We start from the raw sequence: 22,844 nt of genomic DNA on the forward strand, positions 1-22,844 counted from the left end.
CAAACACAGCACTCTGCTAATGTAAGTCCTACAGACAAACACAGAGCTCTGCTAATGTAAGACCTACAGACAAACAGCGCTCTGCTAATGTAAGTCCTACAGACAAACACAGCGCTCTACTAATGTAAGACCTACAGACAAACACAGAGCCCTGCTAATGTAAGACCTACAGACAAACAGCGCTCTGCTAATGTAAGACCTACAGACAAACACATCGCTCTGCTAATGTAAGACCTACAGACAAACACAGCGCTCTGCTAATGTAAGTCCTACAGACAAACACATCGCTCTGCTAATGTAAGACCTACAGACAAACACAGCGCTCTGCTAATGTAAGACCTACAGACAAACACAGCGCTCTGCTAATGTAAGTCGTACAGACAAACACAGCGCTCTACTAATGTAAGACCTACAGACAAACACAGAGCCCTGCTAATGTAAGACCTACAGACAAACAGCGCTCTGCTAATGTAAGTCCTACAGACAAACACATCGCTCTGCTAATGTAAGACCTACAGACAAACACAGCGCTCTGCTAATGTAAGTCCTACAGACAAACACATCGCTCTGCTAATGTAAGACCTACAGACAAACACAGCGCTCTGCTAATGTAAGACCTACAGACAAACACAGCGCTCTGCTAATGTAAGACCTACAGACAAACACAGCACTCTGCTAATGTAAGTCCTACAGACAAACACAGCCCTCTGCTAATGTAAGACCTACAGACAAACACAGCACTCTGCTAATGTAACACCTACAGACAAACACAGCCCTCTGCTAATGTAAGTCCTACAGACAAACACATCGCTCTGCTAATGTAAGACCTACAGACAAACACATCGCTCTGCTAATGTAAGTCCTACAGACAAACACATCGCTCTGCTAATGTAAGACCTACAGACAAACACATCGCTCTGCTAATGGAAGTCCTACAGACAAACACAACACTCTGCTAATGTAAGACCTACAGACAAACACAGAGCTCTGCTAATGTAAGTCCTACAGACAAACACAGCGCTCTGCTAATGTAAGACCTACAGACAAACACAGCCCTCTGCTAATGTAAGACCTACAGACAAACACAGAGCTCTGCTAATGTAAGACCTACAGACAAACACAGCGCTCTGCTAATGTAAGTCCTACAGACAAACACAGAGCTCTGCTAATGTAAGTCGTACAGACAAACACAGCGCTCTGCTAATGTAAGTCCTACAGACAAACACAGCGCTCTGCTAATGTAAGTCCTACAGACAAACACAGCGCTCTGCTAATGTAAGACCTACAGACAAACACAGAGCTCTGCTAATGTAAGACCTACAGACAAACACAGAGCTCTGCTAATGTAAGTCCTACAGACAAACACAGAGCCCTGCTAATGTAAGTCCTACAGACAAACACAGCGCTCTGCTAATGTAAGTCCTACAGACAAACACAGCGCTCTGCTAATGTAAGTCCTACAGACAAACACAGAGCTCTGCTAATGTAAGTCCTACAGACAAACACAGAGCTCTGCTAATGTAAGACCTACAGACATACACAGAGCTCTGCTAATGTAAGACCTACAGACAAACACAGAGCCCTGCTAATGTAAGACCTACAGACAAACACAGCGATCTGCTAATGTAAGTCCTACAGACAAACACAGAGCTCTGCTAATGTAAGACCTACAGACAAACACAGCGCTCTGCTAATGTAAGACCTACAGACATACACAGAGCTCTGCTAATGTAAGTCCTACAGACAAACACAGAGCTCTGCTAATGTAAGTCCTACAGACAAACACAGCGCTCTGCTAATGTAAGACCTACAGACAAACACAGAGCCCTGCTAATGTAAGACCTACAGACAAACACAGCGCTCTGCTAATGTAAGACCTACAGACAAACACAGCACTCTGCTAATGTAAGTCCTACAGACAAACACAGCACTCTGCTAATGTAACACCTACAGACAAACACAGCCCTCTGCTAATGTAAGTCCTACAGACAAACACAACCCTCTGCTAATGTAAGTCCTACAGACAAACACAGAGCTCTGCTAATGTAAGTCCTACAGACAAACACTGCCCTCTGCTAATGTAACACCTACAGACAAACACAGCCCTCTGCTAATGTAAGTCCTACAGACCAGTAGCGTCCCTATCATAGGGCGCAGGGGGGCGGGGCGCACCGGGTGTCAGACACCCAGGGGGGTGTCACCACGACCCCCCACAGCAGCACAACAGGAGGGTGAAAGCAGCGCTAGAAGGAGGGGCAGTGGGGGCAGCGGTGGGGAGGGGGGAAATATCCCCCCCCTCCCTCACCTGGGACCCCTCCTTCTGCCTCTCTCCCCCTCCATAGCTAATTGTCGGGAAGTGCGGGGTGGCAGGAGGCGTGCTAAGAATTACTCACCTCATTTCCGCGTTCCAAGCGTGGAGCGCAGCCGCAGCGTCATGTTGTTACAGGTCTCCGCCTTCAATGCCGCCCACTGTGCTTCCTGATTAGTGGAAGCACAGTGGGCGGCATTGAAGACGGAGACCTGTAACGACATGACGCTGCGGCTGCGCTCCACGCTTGGAACGCGGAAATGAGGTGAGTAATTCTTAGCACGCCTCCTGCCACTCCGCACTTCCCGACTATTAGTTATGGAGGGGGAGAGAGGCAGAAGGAGGGGTCCCAGGTGAGGGAGGGGGGGGATATTTCCCCCCTCCCCACCGCTGCCCCCACTGCCCCTCCTTCTAGCGCTGCTTTCACCCTCCTGGGGGCAACTATACTAGCTATACTTAATGGGGGCAACTATACTGGCTCGGGGCAACTATACTAGCTATACTGGGGCATATATACTAGCTATACTTACTGGGGGCAACTATACTAGCTATACTTACTGGGGGCAACTATACTGGCTGGGGGCAACTATACTAGCTATACTGGGGACAACTATACTGGCTGGGGGCAACTACACTAGCTATACTTACTGGGGGCAACTACACTAGCTATACTTACTGGGGGCAACTATACTAGCTATACTGGCGGGGGGCAACTATACTAGCTATACTTACTGGAAGCAACTATACTAGCTATACTGGCAGGGGGCAACTATACTAGCTAAACTGGGGGCCACTATACTGGGGGCCACTATACTAGCTGTACTGGGGACTACTATACTACCTACACTGGCTCCTGGCGCTACCTAAACTAGGGGGCACCTCTCACTACCTAAACTATCTAGGCCAGCCAGCCCAACATCACCACCAGCCAACCAGCCCAGAATCGCTGGCAAAAAGGCCACAGCATCACCCCCAGTCAGGCCAGCATTTACTTCAACCAGCCAGGCACAGCCACAGCATCACCGCCAGCCAGCCCAGCCACAGCATCACCGCCAGTCAGGCCACAGCATCACCGCCAGCCAGCCAGCCCAGCCACAGCATCACCGCCAGCCAGCCCAGCCACAGCATCACCGCCAGTCAGGCCACAGCATCACCGCCAGTCAGGCCACAGCATCACCGCCAGTCAGGCCACAGCATCACCGCCAGTCAGGCCACAGCATCACCGCCAGCCAGGCCACAGCATCACTGCCAGGCCTTTCAGTCCACACAGTATTGCCAGCCAGGCACAGCAGCCAGTAGAGGAGAATTCAGAAGCCAGGTGAGAGGTGTCTACCATATTAAGGGGGCATTCTGCCCATTTATGTGAAATGCTGTCTATTTATGTGCCCTATGATTGCTGAATTTGTCCTGTTGGGGGCCTCATGATTTGTTGGGTGCCTCAAGATTTCTGAATTTGTCTTGTTGGGGGCCTCACGCTTGCTGAATTTGTCTTGTTGGGGGCCTCATGATTGCTGAATTTGTCTTGTTGGGGGCCTCATGGTTACTGAATTTGTCTTGTTGGGGGCCTCATGGTTACTGAATTTGTCTTGTTGGGGGCCTCATGGTTACTGAATTTGTCTTGTTGGGGGCCTCATGATTGCTGAATTTGTCTTGTTGGGGGTCACATGATTGCTAACTGTGAGACTATGGGAAAAGCTGAATCATAATCATATGAGACAATAGCCTTAAACCTACTTTTTTAGCTTTTTAAAACAGAAAATAAAACTGGGGGGAGGGGGTTTCTAAAACAATACATTTTTCAGGAGTAGGATGGATGAAATTGTTTATCTTCACAGTTTATTTTCAACTTGGATTTTCCATAATGTTCACGTATGAGTTTGTATTTAGTTTAAATTGCTGTTGGCACTTTGCGATAGATAAGTGACTTTTGGGTTGCAGTTTGGGCACTCGGCCTCCAAAAGGTTCGCCACCACTGTCCTAATCTAATGTACCACCATTGGTAAGTTCATGTAAATTTGTCTCCACCCGTGACCACACCCACATTTTGGTCCATGACCACACCCATTTTTCAGCGCAGCCGCACAATGTAGCCCCATTTTTCAGGTAAGCGTGCCGCACGTTGTCTTCCTGATTGGGGGGGGGGGGGTGTCTGTGGATAATCAGCACCGGGTGCCAAATACCCTAGGTACGCCACTGCTACAGACAAACACAGCGCTCTGCTAATGTAAGTCCTACAGACAAACACAGAGCTCTGCTAATGTAAGTCCTACAGACAAACACAGCGCTCTGCTAATGTAAGACCTACAGACAAACACAGAGCTCTGCTAATGTAAGACCTACAGACAAACACAGCGCTCTGCTAATGTAAGTCCTACAGACAAACACAGCGCTCTGCTAATGTAAGACCTACAGACAAACACAGCGCTCTGCTAATGTAAGACCTACAGACAAACACAGTGCTCTGCTAATGTAAGACCTACAGACAAACACAGCGCTCTGCTAATGTAAGTCCTACAGACAAACACAGCGCTCTGCTAATGTAAGACCTACAGACAAACACAGCGCTCTGCTAATGTAAGACCTACAGACAAACACAGCGCTCTGCTAATGTAAGACCTACAGACAAACACAGCGCTCTGCTAATGTAAGACCTACAGACAAACACAGTGCTCTGCTAATGTAAGACCTACAGACAAACACAGCGCTCTGCTAATGTAAGTCCTACAGACAAACACAGCGCTCTGCTAATGTAAGACCTACAGACAAACACAGCGCTCTGCTAATGTAAGACCTACAGACAAACACAGCGCTCTGCTAATGTAAGTCCTACAGACAAACACAGCGCTCTGCTAATGTAAGACCTACAGACAAACACAGCGCTCTGCTAATGTAAGACCTACAGACAAACACAGCACTCTGCTAATGTAAGACCTACAGACAAACACAGCCCTCTGCTAATGTAAGACCTACAGACAAACACAGCCCTCTGCTAATGTAAGACCTACAGACAAACACAGCGCTCTGCTAATGTAAGTCCTACAGACAAACACAGCGCTCTGCTAATGTAAGACCTACAGACAAACACAGCGCTCTGCTAATGTAAGACCTACAGACAAACACAGCACTCTGCTAATGTAAGACCTACAGACAAACACAGCGCTCTGCTAATGTAAGACCTACAGACAAACACAGCGCTCTGCTAATGTAAGACCTACAGACAAACACAGAGCTCTGCAAATTTAAGTCCTACAGACAAACACAGAGCTCTGCTAATGTAAGACCTACAGACAAACACAACCCTCTGCTAATGTAAGACCTACAGACAAACACAGCGCTCTGCTAATGTAAGTCCTACAGACAAACACAGCGCTCTGCTAATGTAAGTCCTACAGACAAACACAACCCTCTGCTAATGTAAGACCTACAGACAAACACAGCGCTCAGCTAATGTAAGACCTACAGACAAACACAGCCCTCTGCTAATGTAAGACCTACAGACAAACACAGCGCTCTGCTAATGTAAGACCTACAGACAAACACAGCCCTCTGCTAATGTAAGACCTACAGACAAACACAGCCCTCTGCTAATGTAAGTTCTACAGACAAACACAGCCCTCTGCTAATGTAAGTTCTACAGACAAACACAGCGCTCTGCTAATGTAAGACCTACAGACAAACACAGCCCTCTGCTAATGTAAGACCTACAGACAAACACAGCGCTCTGCTAATGTAAGACCTACAGACAAACACAGCGCTCTGCTAATGTAAGACCTACAGACAAACACAGAGCCCTGCTAATGTAAGTCCTACAGACAAACACAGAGCCCTGCTAATGTAAGACCTACAGACAAACACAGCGCTCAGCTAATGTAAGTCCTACAGACAAACACAGAGCTCTGCTAATGTAAGACCTACAGACAAACACAGAGCTCTGCTAATGTAAGACCTACAGACAAACACAGCGCTCTGCTAATGTAAGACCTACAGACAAACACAGCCCTCTGCTAATGTAAGACCTACAGACAAACACAGCGCTCTGCTAATGTAAGTCCTACAGACAAACACAGAGCCCTGCTAATGTAAGACCTACAGACAAACACAGCGCTCAGCTAATGTAAGTCCTACAGACAAACACAGAGCTCTGCTAATGTAAGACCTACAGACAAACACAGCGCTCTGCTAATGTAAGACCTACAGACAAACACAGCCCTCTGCTAATGTAAGACCTACAGACAAACACAGCGCTCTGCTAATGTAAGACCTACAGACAAACACAGAGCTCTGCTAATGTAAGACCTACAGACAAACACAGCCCTCTGCTAATGTAAGACCTACAGACAAACACAGCGCTCTGCTAATGTAAGACCTACAGACAAACACAGCGCTCTGCTAATGTAAGACCTACAGACAAACACAGCCCTCTGCTAATGTAAGTCCTACAGACAAACACAGAGCTCTGCTAATGTAAGACCTACAGACAAACACAGCGCTCTGCTAATGTAAGACCTACAGACAAACACAGCGCTCTGCTAATGTAAGACCTACAGACAAACACAGCGCTCTGCTAATGTAAGACCTACAGACAAACACAGAGCTCTGCTAATGTAAGACCTACAGACAAACACAGCGCTCTGCTAATGTAAGTCCTACAGACAAACACAGAGCTCTGCTAATGTAAGTCGTACAGACAAACACAGCGCTCTGCTAATGTAAGACCTACAGACAAACACAGCCCTCTGCTAATGTAAGACCTACAGACAAACACAGCGCTCTGCTAATGTAAGACCTACAGACAAACACAGCCCTCTGCTAATGTAAGACCTACAGACAAACACAGTGCTCTGCTAATGTAAGACCTACAGACAAACACAGCGCTCTGCTAATGTAAGACCTACAGACAAACACAGCCCTCTGCTAATGTAAGACCTACAGACAAACACAGCGCTCTGCTAATGTAAGACCTACAGACAAACACAGCCCTCTGCTAATGTAAGACCTACAGACAAACACAGAGCTCTGCTAATGTAAGACCTACAGACAAACACAGCGCTCTGCTAATGTAAGTCCTACAGACAAACACAGAGCTCTGCTAATGTAAGTCCTACAGACAAACACAGCGCTCTGCTAATGTAAGACCTACAGACAAACACAGAGCTCTGCTAATGTAAGACCTACAGACAAACACAGAGCTCTGCTAATGTAAGACCTACAGACAAACACAGAGCTCTGCTAATGTAAGACCTACAGACAAACACAGCGCTCTGCTAATGTAAGACCTACAGACAAACACAGCGCTCTGCTAATGTAAGACCTACAGACAAACACAGAGCCCTGCTAATGTAAGACCTACAGACAAACACAGCGCTCTGCTAATGTAAGTCCTACAGACAAACACAGAGCCCTGCTAATGTAAGTCCTACAGACAAACACAGCGCTCTGCTAATGTAAGTCCTACAGACAAACACAGAGCCCTGCTAATGTAAGACCTACAGACAAACACAGCCCTCTGCTAATGTAAGACCTACAGACAAACACAGAGCCCTGCTAATGTAAGACCTACAGACAAACACAGCGCTCTGCTAATGTAAGTCCTACAGACAAACACAGAGCTCTGCTAATGTAAGACCTACAGACAAACACAGCGCTCTGCTAATGTAAGACCTACAGACAAACACAGCCCTCTGCTAATGTAAGACCTACAGACAAACACAGCCCTCTGCTAATGTAAGACCTACAGACAAACACAGCGCTCTGCTAATGTAAGACCTACAGACAAACACAGAGCTCTGCTAATGTAAGTCCTACAGACAAACACAGAGCTCTGCTAATGTAAGACCTACAGACAAACACAGCGCTCTGCTAATGTAAGTCCTACAGACAAACACAGAGCTCTGCTAATGTAAGACCTACAGACAAACACAGCGCTCTGCTAATGTAAGACCTACAGACAAACACAGCCCTCTGCTAATGTAAGACCTACAGACAAACACAGCCCTCTGCTAATGTAAGACCTACAGACAAACACAGCCCTCTGCTAATGTAAGACCTACAGACAAACACAGCGCTCTGCTAATGTAAGACCTACAGACAAACACAGAGCCCTGCTAATGTAAGACCTACAGACAAACACAGCCCTCTGCTAATGTAAGTCCTACAGACAAACACAGCGCTCTGCTAATGTAAGACCTACAGACAAACACAGCGCTCTGCTAATGTAAGACCTACAGACAAACACAGAGCCCTGCTAATGTAAGACCTACAGACAAACACAGCGCTCTGCTAATGTAAGTCGTACAGACAAACACAGCCCTCTGCTAATGTAAGACCTACAGACAAACACAGCCCTCTGCTAATGTAAGTCCTACAGACAAACACAGCGCTCTGCTAATGTAAGACCTACAGACAAACACAGCCCTCTACTAATGTAAGACCTACAGACAAACACAGCGCTCTGCTAATGTAAGACCTACAGACAAACACAGCCCTCTGCTAATGTAAGACCTACAGACAAACACAGCCCTCTGCTAATGTAAGACCTACAGACAAACACAGCCCTCTGCTAATGTAAGACCTACAGACAAACACAGCCCTCTACTAATGTAAGACCTACAGACAAACACAGCGCTCTGCTAATGTAAGACCTACAGACAAACACAGAGCTCTGCTAATGTAAGACCTACAGACAAACACAGCCCTCTGCTAATGTAAGTCCTACAGACAAACACAGCGCTCTACTAATGTAAGTCCTACAGACAAACACAGCGCTCTGCTAATGTAAGACCTACAGACAAACACAGCCCTCTGCTAATGTAAGTCCTACAGACAAACACAGCGCTCTGCTAATGTAAGTCCTACAGACAAACACAGCCCTCTGCTAATGTAAGTCCTACAGACAAACACAGCGCTCTGCTAATGTAAGACCTACAGACAAACACAGCGCTCTGCTAATGTAAGTCCTACAGACAAACACAGCCCTCTGCTAATGTAAGACCTACAGACAAACACAGAGCTCTACTAATGTAAGACCTACAGACAAACACAGCCCTCTGCTAATGTAAGTCCTACAGACAAACACAGCGCTCTGCTAATGTAAGACCTACAGACAAACACAGAGCTCTGCTAATGTAAGTCCTACAGACAAACACAGCGCTCTGCTAATGTAAGACCTACAGACAAACACAGCACTCTGCTAATGTAAGACCTACAGACAAACACAGAGCCCTGCTAATGTAAGACCTACAGACAAACACAGCCCTCTGCTAATGTAAGACCTACAGACAAACACAGCGCTCTGCTAATGTAAGACCTACAGACAAACACAGCGCTCTGCTAATGTAAGTTGTACAGCGCACTCACACCAGCCAAGACAAAGTCATAACACAGAATAGAGAAATCTCCACATAGGGCAATATCGTTCAGTCTGAGTAGGTCATCCCTCCACTAATTCCACGTGTCACATGTGAAGTGCTCTCCCAACTCTCAATCAACTCCGTGTCCCTTATCCCCTCTCGCTAAATGCTCACCAGATTCTGGCCACCCCAGCGTTCAGGTGGATCATAGGCAGTACAGTTATATACCACTTCACTGGATTCTGCAAAGAAGGGAGAATCTCCACATAGGGTAATACAGTTTGAACAATTCAATATGATTCAACCACTACTTCCACCGCGTGTCCTGCAAATCACCCTGTGCTGGTGCCAAACCGCCGTGCTACATATCACACCGCTCACCAGATGTAGCCCACCTCTATGTCCAGGTGGAAGTTGCGCTGTTTGTTGTAGGCAAACAAATTTCACACTCCTGGATCCTTTTAAAAGGCCTTTTCAAGGACTTGCTATTTATTCCAATTTAAAATTCACTCGATAAAAACATAAAAGAAACCAACAGGCGGAGTTGTGCGTCTGACGTCGCACGGAAGTAAGCGCACGGACCGGCCGGTCAGCACAGAAGCGCACCGATCTATACCCTGCGACCGAGGAGGGAGGCGAAAAGGGAGAGCGTGCAGCTACCCAGGCGCACCCGGACATCAGCCGGAGTCGAGACGGATGGGCACTGGCAGAAGCCTACTGTATAAGATACGTGCAGAACGCACTTGGAGGCGTAAGTGATATTGAGTTTATGCGCATAGGAGCAATTCTAAGCTGTATTACGCTATGTTGGTTTCTTTTATGTTTTTATCGAGTGAATTTTAAATTGGAATAAATAGCAAGTCCTTGAAAAGGCCTTTTAAAAGGATCCAGGAGTGTGAAATTTGTTTGCCTACAACAAACAGCGCAACTTCCACCTGGACATAGAGGTGGGCTACATCTGGTGAGCGGTGTGATATGTAGCACGGCGGTTTGGCACCAGCACAGGGTGATTTGCAGGACACGCGGTGGAAGTAGTGGTTGAATCATATTGAATTGTTCAAACTGTATTACCCTATGTGGAGATTCTCCCTTCTTTGCAGAATCCAGTGAAGTGGTATATAACTGTACTACCTATGATCCACCTGAACGCTGGGGTGGCCAGAATCTGGTGAGCATTTAGCGAGAGGGGATAAGGGACACGGAGTTGATTGAGAGTTGGGAGAGCACTTCACATGTGACACGTGGAATTAGTGGAGGGATGACCTACTCAGACTGAACGATATTGCCCTATGTGGAGATTTCTCTTTTTCAGGTCCGGAGAGCGCAGCAGTATCTTTGACAATTTTTACCCAGCGTGTGGACTATCTGCAGCGATTCCAGTATCTGTGATTTGTTTCATTCAACTTTGGTGAACTGTGGCGCAGTGTGTTGTTTATTGATAACACAGAATAACAAATCCTAAAATCCCTTATATCGCTCTGTGTTATCTTACTACCGGTTCATCCTGTGTTATAATAGATTGACATTTGCCAGGGACAAAATGGCTGCCAAGACGCTAAAGGGACATCTTAAAAGACAACCCCAGTGAAAAGATTGACATTTTGAGGCCCCTATCCCCACACATGTAATAATAGCAAATACTTGGGGTCCAGTCCAATTCCCTTTTTCGCCTACTTGTTCTCCTCGAAGATCATTGTTTATCTTCTGTTTAAAGGGACTCTGAATAGAGGTGAAAATAGCAAATCTGGACTTAACTGGGGCTTCCTCCAGCCCCCCGTAGCCGAGAGGTCCCCCGGTGTCCTCTGGGTGCCCTCCATTGTCCTGCTGGTGTCTCCGGTAGGTGCGTGACTTCGGCTAAAGTCGCGCATGCGCTGTCCAGGCACCTGGCTGTCCAAGCACCCGGTGTGTCATCAAGCCCGTTGACGTAAGAGGCCTGCCCACACGTGGTACTCAAAAGACCTGAACCGTGCATGCGCAGGACTCTTACGGTGGTGGGCGTGATGATGCGCCGGGTGCCTGGACGGGCCGTGCATGCAAGACTTTAGCCAAAGTCACCGGGTTTTAAGGAGCAGCCAGCGGGACCACAGAGGGGACCCAGAGGATGCTGGTAGACTCGTGGGCTAGGAAGCCCCAGGTAAGTGCACATTTCCTTTTCTTTACCTCTGTTCAGGATTCCTGTAAAATAATTTTAAGCACTCAGCAAATGCACCAAAGTACCAAAAAGTAGGCAAAAAGTAAAAGTATTTTTTTTTCTTACTGTTCCTTTAAAGGGCATTTTATTGATAAGATTGGGAAAATATCGCCCTGGAGAAAACATAGGAGGAAAAGTGAATTGGATGGGGCCCTTTGTGTCAAAACAAATGATCAGAAATGTCACTTTTTGTGATTATTACTTCTGCCAGCAGTGCTGCTGTTGGGGTACCGGGATCCCCCTCTCCGCTTGGTTTGTTCCATCTGGCAAGACTTCTAACAGCCGTGTCATTCCTGCAGTAACTGACAGACTAGCAGAGGTGTGCAGTGTCTTGTCAGGTGGAAGGGACCAAGCCAAAAGGGGTGTGGGGGAGGGGGGTACCGGGATTCCCCTCTCCGCTTGGTTTATTCCATCTAGCAAGACTTCTAGCAGCCGTGTCATTCCTGCAGTAACTGACAGACTAGAAGAGGTGTGCAGTGTCTTGTCAGGTGGAAGGGACCAAGCCAAAGGGGGGTACCGGGATCCCCCTCTCTGCTTGGTTTATTCCATCTAGCAAGATTTCTAGCAGCCGTGTCATTCCTGCAGTAACTGACAGACTAGAAGAGGTGTGCAGTGTCTTGTCAGGTGGAAGGGACCAAGCCAAAGTGGGGTACCGGGATCCCCCTCTCCGCTTGGTTTATTCCATCTAGCAAGACTTCTAGCAGCCATGTCATTCCTGCAGTAACTGACAGACTAGCAGAGGTGTGCAGTGTCTTGTCAGGTGGAAGGGACCAAGCCAAAAGGGAGAAGGGGGGCTTGACTCTTTTGTACCATCAGATGAGAGAGGCCTTAACATGCTTACAAAATGGCATTTCTGAAGTACAGTACCGTAAATGATTGTATTTCACCACTAGTAGTATGCAAATGGCTACAGGGATATTAGAATGTCAAAATCTTTGTTTCACGGGTTCTTCAGAGGTAGAATTCATGAGCAAGAGACTACTAAGATTATTCTCGTGTGCTTTCGGTCACCATTTTTTGTGCTTTGTCTATTTGTGCTTTAGTCGGCTGTCATGAGAAGAATATGAAAGCCACCATTACTGTTCTCTGGCTGACCTCCAAAATCATCAGTCAGCCTGGGACTAGAACATAGAGGAGAGGAGTAGGGGGGGGGGGGGGGGGGGGAGTTAGAACTGCCCTGTACAGCCGGTTCAAGTTATTTAGGAAGGATTATAGGTGCTTGACCAGCATGACAGCCAAGACTCAGCATTTTGGAGAAGTCGGTTGGCGGCCTCCATATTTGTTTCATGACAGGTGTGCTTTATGTAAATAAACGCCCACAAGTAGGTGGCCAACAGACTACATGATCTCTGTCGCCTACAGCCAAAGAGTCACGGATACTTCTAACTCGCGTGAAATTTTAATGCGAATTGGGCCAGTTAAAGTTAACAGGAAGAGCTTTTGATTGGCCTACAATTTGCCCGCACTCCGTAATTATTAGCATATCACTGGCCGTCTCTGCCAATCACAGTCTGCTTTTTATGAATTGGCAAACGCAAGATTCTGATTGGATAGGAGCAAACGGACACTTGGATGAACAATGCCTGCGGTTTAAGCCGGGATGGACAGAGACCCTAGTGATATTCTAGTGCAGACATCTCTACGTAATGCTGGTTTTTAGAATCCAGAAGAAAAAAATTGCTGTGCTTTAGCTAAATATAGTTATTACATAAATATTAAAGAGAATCTGAAGCTAAAAAACACACCCAAAAAACATACAGTGGTGTGAAAAACTATTTGCCCCCTTCCTGATTTCTTATTCTTTTGCATGTTTGTCACACTTAAATGTTTCTGCTCATCAAAAACCGTTAACTATTAGTCAAAGATAACATAATTGAACACAAAATGCAGTTTTAAATGATGTTTTTTTATTATTTAGTGAGAAAAAAAAACTCAAAACCTACATGGAGCTGTGTGAAAAAGAAATTGCCCCCTGAACCTAATAACTGGTTGGGCCACCCTTAGCAGCAATAACTGCAATCAAGCGTTTGCGATAACTTGCAACGAGTCTTTTACAGCGCTCTGGAGGAATTTTGGCCCACTCATCTTTGCAGAATTGTTGTAATTCAGCTTTATTTGAGGGTTTTCTAGCATGAACCGCCTTTTTAAGGTCATGCCACAACATCTCAATAGGATTCAGGTCAGGACTTTGACTAGGCCACTCCAAAGTCTTCATTTTGTTTTTCTTCAGCCATTGAGAGGTGGATTTGCTGGTGTGTTTTGGGTCATTGTCCTGCTGCAGCACCCAAGATCGCTTCAGCTTGAGTTGACGAACAGATGGCCGGACATTCTCCTTCAGGATTTTTTGGTAGACAGTAGAATTCATGGTTCCATCTATCACAGCAAGTCTTCCAGGTCCTGAAGCAGCAAAACAACCCCAGACCATCACACTACCACCCCCAAATTTTACTGTTGGTATGATGTTCTTTTGCTGAAATGCTGTGTTACTTCTACGCCAGATGTAACGGGACACGCACCTTCCAAAAAGTTCAACTTTTGTCTCATCGGTCCATAAGGTATTTTCCCAAAAGACTTGGCAATCAGTGAGATGTTTTTTAGCAAAATTGAGACGAGCCTTAATGTTCTTTTTGCTTAAAAGTGGTTTGCGCCTTGGATATCTGCCATGCAGGCCGTTTTTGCCCAGTCTCTTTCTTATGGTGGAGTCGTGAACACTGACCTTAATTGAGGCAAGTGAGGCCTGCAGTTCTTTAGATGTTGTCCTGGGGTCTTTTGTGGCCTCTTGGATGTGTTTTCTCTGCGCTCTTGGAGTAATATTGGTCGGCCGGCCGGCCGGCCACTCCTGGGAAGGTTCATCACTGTTCCATGTTTTTGCCATCTGTGGATAATGGCTCTCACTGTGGTTCACTGGAGTCCCAAAGCTTTAGAAATGGCTTTATAACCTTTACCAGACTGATAGATCTCAATTACAGTACTTTTGTTCTCATTTGTTCCTGAATTTCTTTGGATCTTGGCATGATGTCTAGCTTTTGAGGTGCTTTTGGTCTACTTCTCTGTGTCAGATAGCTCCTATTTAAGTGATTTCTTGATTGAAACAGGTGTGGGAGTAATCAGGCCTGGGGGTGACTACAGAAATTGAACTCAGGTGTGATAAACCACAGTTAAGTTATTTTTTAACAAGGGGGGCAATAACTTTTTCACAAAGGGCCATGTAGATTTGGAGTTTTTTTTTCCACTAAATAATAAAAACCATCATTTAAAACTGCATTTTGTGTTCAGTTATGTTATCTTTGACTAATAGTTAACGGTTTTTGATGAGCAGAAACATTTAAGTGGGACAAACATGCAAAAGAATAAGAAATCAGGAAGGGGGCAAATAGTTTTTCACACCACTGTATACTCACCTAAGACGAGGGAAGGCTCTGGGTCCTAAAGAGCCTTCTTGTTCCTCCTCCGTTCCCTGCGTTCCAGTGTTGGATCTCCAGTTAGCAGTCTTCAACCGATGGGTCAGAGACTTCTTACTTCCACTGTTGCTACAGGTTTCGGCAGTCGGAGCGCTCCTGAAGACGTCTGCTCCGTACTGCGCATATGTGAATATGCATGCTCGCGCATGCGCAGTACGGAGCAGCCGTCTTCAGAAGCACCTGGGATCCAGTGCTAGAATGCAGGGACTGTAGGAGGAATGGGATGGCTTTACAGGATCCAGAGCCTTCCCTCTCCTTAGGTGAGTATGTTTTTTTGGGTGTTTTTTTTTTTGCTTCCTCTCAGCGCGCTCCCCTCCTGCAGGTGGCAGCAGCAGCGGCAGGCACACAGGCATAACTCTATGTCTTCCAACACGGAGGCCCGACCTCTAAGTGCCACTACTACATTCTATCATAAGGGTTTGTTTTTGCTTCAGGTTTTGGTGTAAGCAGCAGTGTGGTGTTCAGTGGTAACTGCAACTCTAAACAGAGAATCTCGATGGCAGGAGATATTGACAGATGTATAGAAAAGGATTTCTATATTAAAGGTCAAAAGTTGATTGAGTGAAATGTCAAATGTTTTAAGCCCAACCAACTTTTTCGCCCTATACACATTTTTTTTATGGAATCATGGCAATCTGGAACAAAATGTGCGTGGTACCTTGAGAGGCGGTACTTGCACCAAAGATCAGTGGCACGTGCCCTGGATCTATTCTGGAATGCCCTGGCTGTCCCCCAGGCAGAGTCAGCTGGGGTGCCTCAATGGCAGGTATGTTGGGTGCTGTGATGCCTTTATGGGGGCATGAAGGGAGCTGTGGTTCTTCTCTGGGGGCGTGCTGGGAGTTGTGGTGCCTCAGTGGGAGGGGGTCTACTAGAAGGTCAGGGAATGCTATGGGGGACTGCCAGGCAACCTGGAGGGAGGCCAGCCCACCCAGCAGAAAGCAAGACCAGCCAGCACAGAAGCCAGGTAACACTGCCTAGAAGTGACACTGCCATTTTTTTTTTGTATTAATGAAAGGGGGGGGGGCTTCATCCAACATTTTGCTGGGCAGGCCTACTTAGACTGCTGTTGGGTGGAGCCAAGTTCTATTTGGCTCCACCCATGGCCACACCCACACGCTGGTGTGTGGCCATGCCCATTTTAAGGCTGGCGTGCCCAAAAGTGCCCCAGATCTCTTAGGATCCTAGCCACGCCCCTGACCTTGAACAATTTCCTCAGAACTTTCAACCAACAAAAAAACTGTAACGCGTGTGGCCATCTTTACACTGTTGGGGGTGAAGGGGGCTGTATGGGACAGAGGGAGGGAAACTAGCTGAGTTCCTACTACAGTAATTACGCCTCTGTCAGCAAAACGACAAAGTTATTCTTAAAGATTTAGACAATAAGGTTTAATAAAGACAGGCTTTTTCCATTACAGCCTCAGGAAGCCCCGGGGGGTCTGGTAATGAGTCCACAGAGGTGTGCAGGTGGTTGGCTGTGAACATAAATACCATATTGATACTCCACTCTGTCTCTCTATGCGTGGCAAAGTAACCTTCATTTATTTATCTCTTTTCTATTCTAGCTATTTTTGCCCATTGTAGCATCACCTGTGCCGTCTAAATACAACATCGTTGATGGCTGTATAGCTGTGCTCAGTCAGGTGCTGCTATATAGGTTGCCGTGGCAACTGTCTCCAGGGTACCACTAGCCTACTCTAATCAGGCTGCAGTCAGGGACGTGTTGGGTCTGTATACTGAGGGGATGCCTGGGGGGGCTGTGCTGGCTGCAGATCTCCACAGTACTTCCTATTGTGCTCTATATATATACTGTATATTATCCTATAGACACTCTTCCATGGTGCGCTGCAAACTGACACAAGCTAAAGATCTCTCTCTCTTGCAAACTGCATTTAGGAACAATCATTCATTCGATAGTCTTCAATCCCTACTGATCATAGTAGCATTATTCCATCATATCTATTAGGGGTGAGGAACAGAAGAAGTCTGTGTTGCCCATTCAGTTATCCGTACAGTTGGAGTTCGGTTGCCGTGGGCAACAGAGGTAGGCCTTGTGTACTGACCAAAGTTCTAGTTGTCCATGGCAACCATTCAGGTTATCATTTACGACTTGTTCACACTGCAGGCGTTTTTGTTATTTTTTAAGCGTGGGCGATTTTTCAAAATCGCCCTGAAAGCGCTTACACAATGATTCTCTATGAGATAGTTCATATCTAAGCAGTTTGTTTCCGATCAGTTTAGATAAGAGGTGCTTGAGTCTTTTTTTATCGAAGGTATAGGAAAAGCGCAAAACCGCTTTGTGGAGCGATTGCGTTCGCGTTTTTACTTTGTACATTGTATTTATTCTTTTCCGGATCAAAGAGTTCACTTTCTGACTTGCGTCAGAGAGTGGATTACCAAAACGCTCGGGAAAAACGTGTGGGAAACTGCTAACCACAAAAAAGAATCGCCCACCCAAGCGCCGGGAATCGGAAGGAAAAAACGCCTCAAAATAAGCCCACTGCGGACGAACACGCGAGCCGAACGCAATGTGAACAAGGCCTGAGTGTTTTATAATGCACTAACTATCCCTACAGAGAGGCTCACTGTCTTCCTGTCCCTATCCCAGCAAAGGGGCCATTTTTGGGGTCAAGGGGGAAGCCAATTACCCTATTAACATGTTTTTTGAAATGCAGTAGGAAACCCCACGTACACATGTTGAGAACATACAAGCTCCAGGCAGTTAATGTTGTGGTTGGAGATCAACAGAAAGACTCAAGACAAGAGTACTTCTTGCAGAGCAGGCTCTCCTCCAACAGATCCCTCTTATTTTAGGATTGGTTGTTATGATCGACGACAAGTACTGCTCTTATTTAGGAGACCTGACATAGGGCTGTTTTAGTCAGACGAACGGCTAAAGGGTGCGTCGTTAAAACGGTCTGTTTAGCCACTGATGGCCAGGGTCAAGCATCCTACGGTTGCAAAGTAATGCAAACGAATGGGAACTCAAGCGTGTCAGTGGTTGACTTGACCTGCATCTACCAGCCAGTAAAAAAACACAGCCTGTAGAGTCCAGGGCTGGCTGCTGGCTGCTGTCGGCTTGGCAGCACATGCAGCGGTCTCCACAAGTACTGGACACTTGCGGCCGGCTGCAAACGCCCTGCAGGGATATCACCACAATATCAGCCATACAGAGCCCCCTGATAATCTATTCCAGAAAAGGTGAAGATTTCTCATGGGAAAGGGGGTATCAGTTTCTGATTGGGAGTTCAATCCCTGGTTACAGTTCCTCAACCGCTCTCCATCTCCTTACACAAATCTAAACATACCTTTTAGCAATGTAGTCATTAGAATGCTCAGACGATATTGGCTCACACTGGTGCCTTCACAACTATAGGAAAATATTTGTGCTTTGCCTTCGCAGCTATAGGAAAATATTTGTGCTTTGAGTGGGACTTATAATATACTATTATTAGAACATACTCTCTGAAATATTACCAAATAAAGCCATTGTGCTTTTGACTAAGTAAATATCATTTAGACGGAAGATTATAATGTTCAAGATCAAACACTAATAATAAATATAAGTATTTCCTGTGAATATTTTTTTTATAAAAATAAATCATAAAAAGAAAATAAATAATAATAGCAATATGACTAATCATAATCATTTTAATCTGTATTTTAAAATACAAGACCCTTAAAATACACCCTCCACTTTCTCACCTATCGAAGACCATGCTTATGGAACAAGAAAGCAAAACATTGTGCTGTTGTCTAGATACTGGGGTGTGCTGATAAGCAGGGGCGGAGCTAAACGGCATAGCTATATTAAAGCGAGCAAACACTTTTTTCTACTTTATCACACCTGATTAAATAAAGAGGGAAAAAACAATTATAGTTGCAGTTAGATACAGCTGTAAAGAGTTCCTTGTTGTCTGACTCTGGTGATGCGAACACTCGGATATGTTTCAGTGATTCCACATGGGTGAAGTTATGCTCAAGAAAAAATTGTTCTCTTGTTTATTAATCTAGGTCATTGTCGTTATATGTGAGAAAGTGAAAAGCTATCAGTAATAACCAGAGATCTAACCAGGAATATGCTTAATCCAGTACTGTTAAAAAAAAGTCACAAATATAGGAACAGTTGAACACTGCCTCACTCTCTAATATAAAACATGTGGTTTGCTAACAAATGCCTATAACAATGATACACTTATATTTAAGCAAATTAAATATATTCATTTTAAGACATTTCATTATAAATAGGCTTAATACACTATAATTGTGGCTATAGATAATTCTTTTTCATACTATGTTTGATATATTTGTGCACCAGGAAGACCATTAAATAAGCTGTGAGCTGCTATTCTATAGCACACATAGGACACACCTCCCAACTGCAGTCCCTGCTTTTTATAATAAGTTAATCCTGATTCCCGTAGCTCCTCGGGGGCTGTGCTTTGCTCCGCATGGGCGTGGCTTTGCTGGGCTATTAATGAGATTTATGTAGTGAGAAGACATTGTAAACAGTTGGGAGGCATGAGAGAAGACATTAGGCAGTTTCATCAGCTCAGTAGCGGGTACTGTGTAAACATACTGGACACTGAGTAAACAGAGCTAGTTAATACTATAGAGAAAGAAGGTAGACAGTGATAGGAGACCAGCCATCAAACGGAATGTATTGAACACTGTTCTGCAGACGGAACCCTCCCAAATTCTGCAGGTTTTGTACTTTTTTACTATTATTATTACCTGAGTCCATACAATGAGGTGTGAGCTCACTCGTACATTCTCGACACCCCAAATCGATTGCTGATCCGGTATTTCCTTCTTTTTGCATATTGCGAAAAATGGATGCCCAAAAAATAAAGGTTTTTTTGTTTTTGTTTTTTCCTCTGTTGATTACGCTGGGGTTATGGTGTTTATGAGATAGTCATATGTCATACTGTGCGAAAACTTTCTTCACGAAGACAGGCTGCGGCGGTGGGCTTCGCAAAATCTTACGCATCCTCCTGAGGCTCCTCCACTACAGCGATGAAGTCTGCCGTTTTGCCGTTGTTTGCCAGTGTTACCTGAAAACAATGATGGTTACCGTCTGGTTCACAAGAAAACAAGCCCTCAGCTAACCTGACGCTGGTCTCTGGTCTGTGTCGTGTCTGTGCTGGTTTGACCCTACAGGTGGATAGGCCTACGTGTATATGTGAGGGGTGTATTACAATGAAGGAGGGTGTCGGTGATTCTAGAATACCCAGGTAACAGAGAGCCCAGGAGTCCAAGGTGGAGTATCGTTAATAAATGGGAAGCTATAATCACAGGGCCGGATTTAAGCCAAGGCCCCATAGGCCATGACCTAGGGCACCACAGGATCAAGGGCAGGTAGGCTGCAGGCTATACTTGGGGGAAAGGGCTACCTGTCTACCTATACTGGAGGGAGGGGGGTCATATCTATACAGAAGGGGGGAGGGTGTCATCTGGCTTCTTATACGAGAGGGAAAGGGAGGAGGGTCATCCGGATACCTATACTGGTGGAAGGGGGTCATCAGGCTATCTAAACTGAAAGGGGGGGAATCATCTGGCTACTTATACTGGAGGGAATGATCAACGGGTTACTGGAGGGTGGAGGAAGGGCCATCTGGCTACCTATACTGGAGGAGGGGGTCATATGGCCATCTATACTGAAGGGGGTGGCTGCTGCCGGTGGTCTTGGGCAGTAAAGAGTACAAATCCGGCCCTGTATACCCACAAGAGTGGTTTGCAGATCCCTGCAAGCACCGTATAAGCCAGCGGAACATTAACCGCCTGCACTCGGTTTTACAGGTCCAGCCGGGAGCTGGATGGTCGCTCTCCTGGGTTTGTAGTTTTTTAGGGGAAAAAAACTATTACCTCCAAAGGAGGTTAATCTCGATACTCGTAAGGGTTGAGAAGCCCAAGTGTAAAAATATATAAATGTCTATTAATAAAATAAGAACAAGAGGTAATCTCTTACCTCTCCTGATGACAAAAAGACCAGTAGCACTGTAAAATTATTTATTCAAAACACAAAGTAGAGAATGCATTTCAGGGGTACTAGCCCGATTCCTCAGGTCAATACACACTGCCTTGCAGCAAGGTGAATAGGATATGGGCATCTCTCATTGGGAAATGGGTTGTCTATTTTGTGATTTGAACAAATACTTTCCAGTACTACTGGTGGTGTTTTTGTTGTCAGGAGAGGTCAGAGATTACCTCTCATTCTTATTTTAACTATTAGAAGATTACATATGTTTTTACACTTGGATGTCTCCATCCTTACGAGTATTACGCTGAAGGTGGAAAATGTTTTATTAATCAGCATTTAAAGCAGAGAATGCGCTGAGCAGCAGAGGTGATCAATTTAAATGGTTCCTGTAATGGAAAATAGAAATGCTTGGAGCATAAAGCTTGCATCTAAGCAGACTTCCTGCCTTTATACCCCTTCATGACCTCTCAGAGGTCCCAGGGACATCCCTCATACTGGACCCATACGATGACATCACTTCCCGAATGCTCTGCACCTATCTGGGAGAGAGCTCATGGGGAGTGGCAATGGGGGCAAGCATGCTGCCTCATGACTGCCCCCACATTGGCACTCCTAGCCTTGGAAGAGGAGTTATAGTTTATTTTCCAGAATAAACCTTCCCTCATCCTCTACACCAATCCAAGAGAGCGATCATGTGGGGTGGCAATGGGGGCAAGCACAGCACCTCATGACAGCCACAAAATTAAATTGCTTGTACTCTCTCTGTTGTTAGTTGTCCCTTAATGCTGAATAAAGCAAAGCTATAGTTTGGAAAAGATTTACAATATAGATCTTATGTAAAGAGTAACGGAGAATCCATTCTTCGAGTTACTCACAAATCATTCTCTCTTGTTTAATTGGTCAGGAACCACATCTATAAGGGAGTAATGTGAGCCATGAATAGAGATTCTGGCTCTGTCCATGTCATGTCATGTCTATTCTGATAAACCAAGGTTGAGTGGGCATCGTCTCATTGACAATCTCTACCCATGAGCAAATCAGAAGTCGTGCTACAGAAGACCTCCTGCCTCTGTAGGTCTTCTGATCTGGGTAGGGTGAGTGAAATAATGGACATCATACTTTTACAGTGTTTTCCAAGGCTGAAGTTCTCCAGCCTGCATAGTTTAGCTCCACCTCCTCCTTGCTTACGCTACTCTCTACATGAGTAGAATTAGCCACTGGTCCGATAGATTTTTATGTGATTTACCCAACATGAGTGATGTGGGCCACACAACGGCACAGAGAGGGTGGAAACAATGCGGGAAGCCATCTCGGCAGCAATAGGCCTCGGCTTCGGGCCAAGGAAAAAAGGCCCATCATTTTACTCAACCCATCACCGTGTTGTGTACCTTGTAACCGTTTCTTGTACCTCGTCACTATTTTATGAACTCCGACGTTATTTTGTCTACCTCAACGGTATTTAGTGTACCTCGCCTTTATTTTGCGTACCTCACAACTAATTTCTGTACCTCGTCGCTATTTTGTGTGCTTAATCACTATTTTGTATACCTTGATACAA

General features: G+C 45.7%; 1 protein-coding gene across 5 annotated transcripts in view; it reads right to left on the reverse strand.

The window, feature by feature from the left end:
- Nucleotides 1-18,967: 18,967 nt before the first annotated feature.
- The window catches only part of SLC1A2 (solute carrier family 1 member 2), a 216,880-nt gene continuing 213,003 nt past the window's right edge, over nucleotides 18,968-22,844 (reverse strand). For all 5 annotated transcript variants that reach the window (XM_068260521.1, XM_068260525.1, XM_068260520.1 and 2 more), the window contains one exon: nucleotides 18,968-20,360. In XM_068260521.1, coding sequence (XP_068116622.1) covers nucleotides 20,289-20,360 — 72 coding nt within the window. In that variant the 3' untranslated portion in view covers nucleotides 18,968-20,288. The remainder of the gene's footprint in view (nucleotides 20,361-22,844) is intronic.

This window comes from Hyperolius riggenbachi, chromosome 11, assembly GCF_040937935.1.
Source record: "Hyperolius riggenbachi isolate aHypRig1 chromosome 11, aHypRig1.pri, whole genome shotgun sequence".
Lineage (NCBI taxonomy): Eukaryota > Metazoa > Chordata > Amphibia > Anura > Hyperoliidae > Hyperolius > Hyperolius riggenbachi.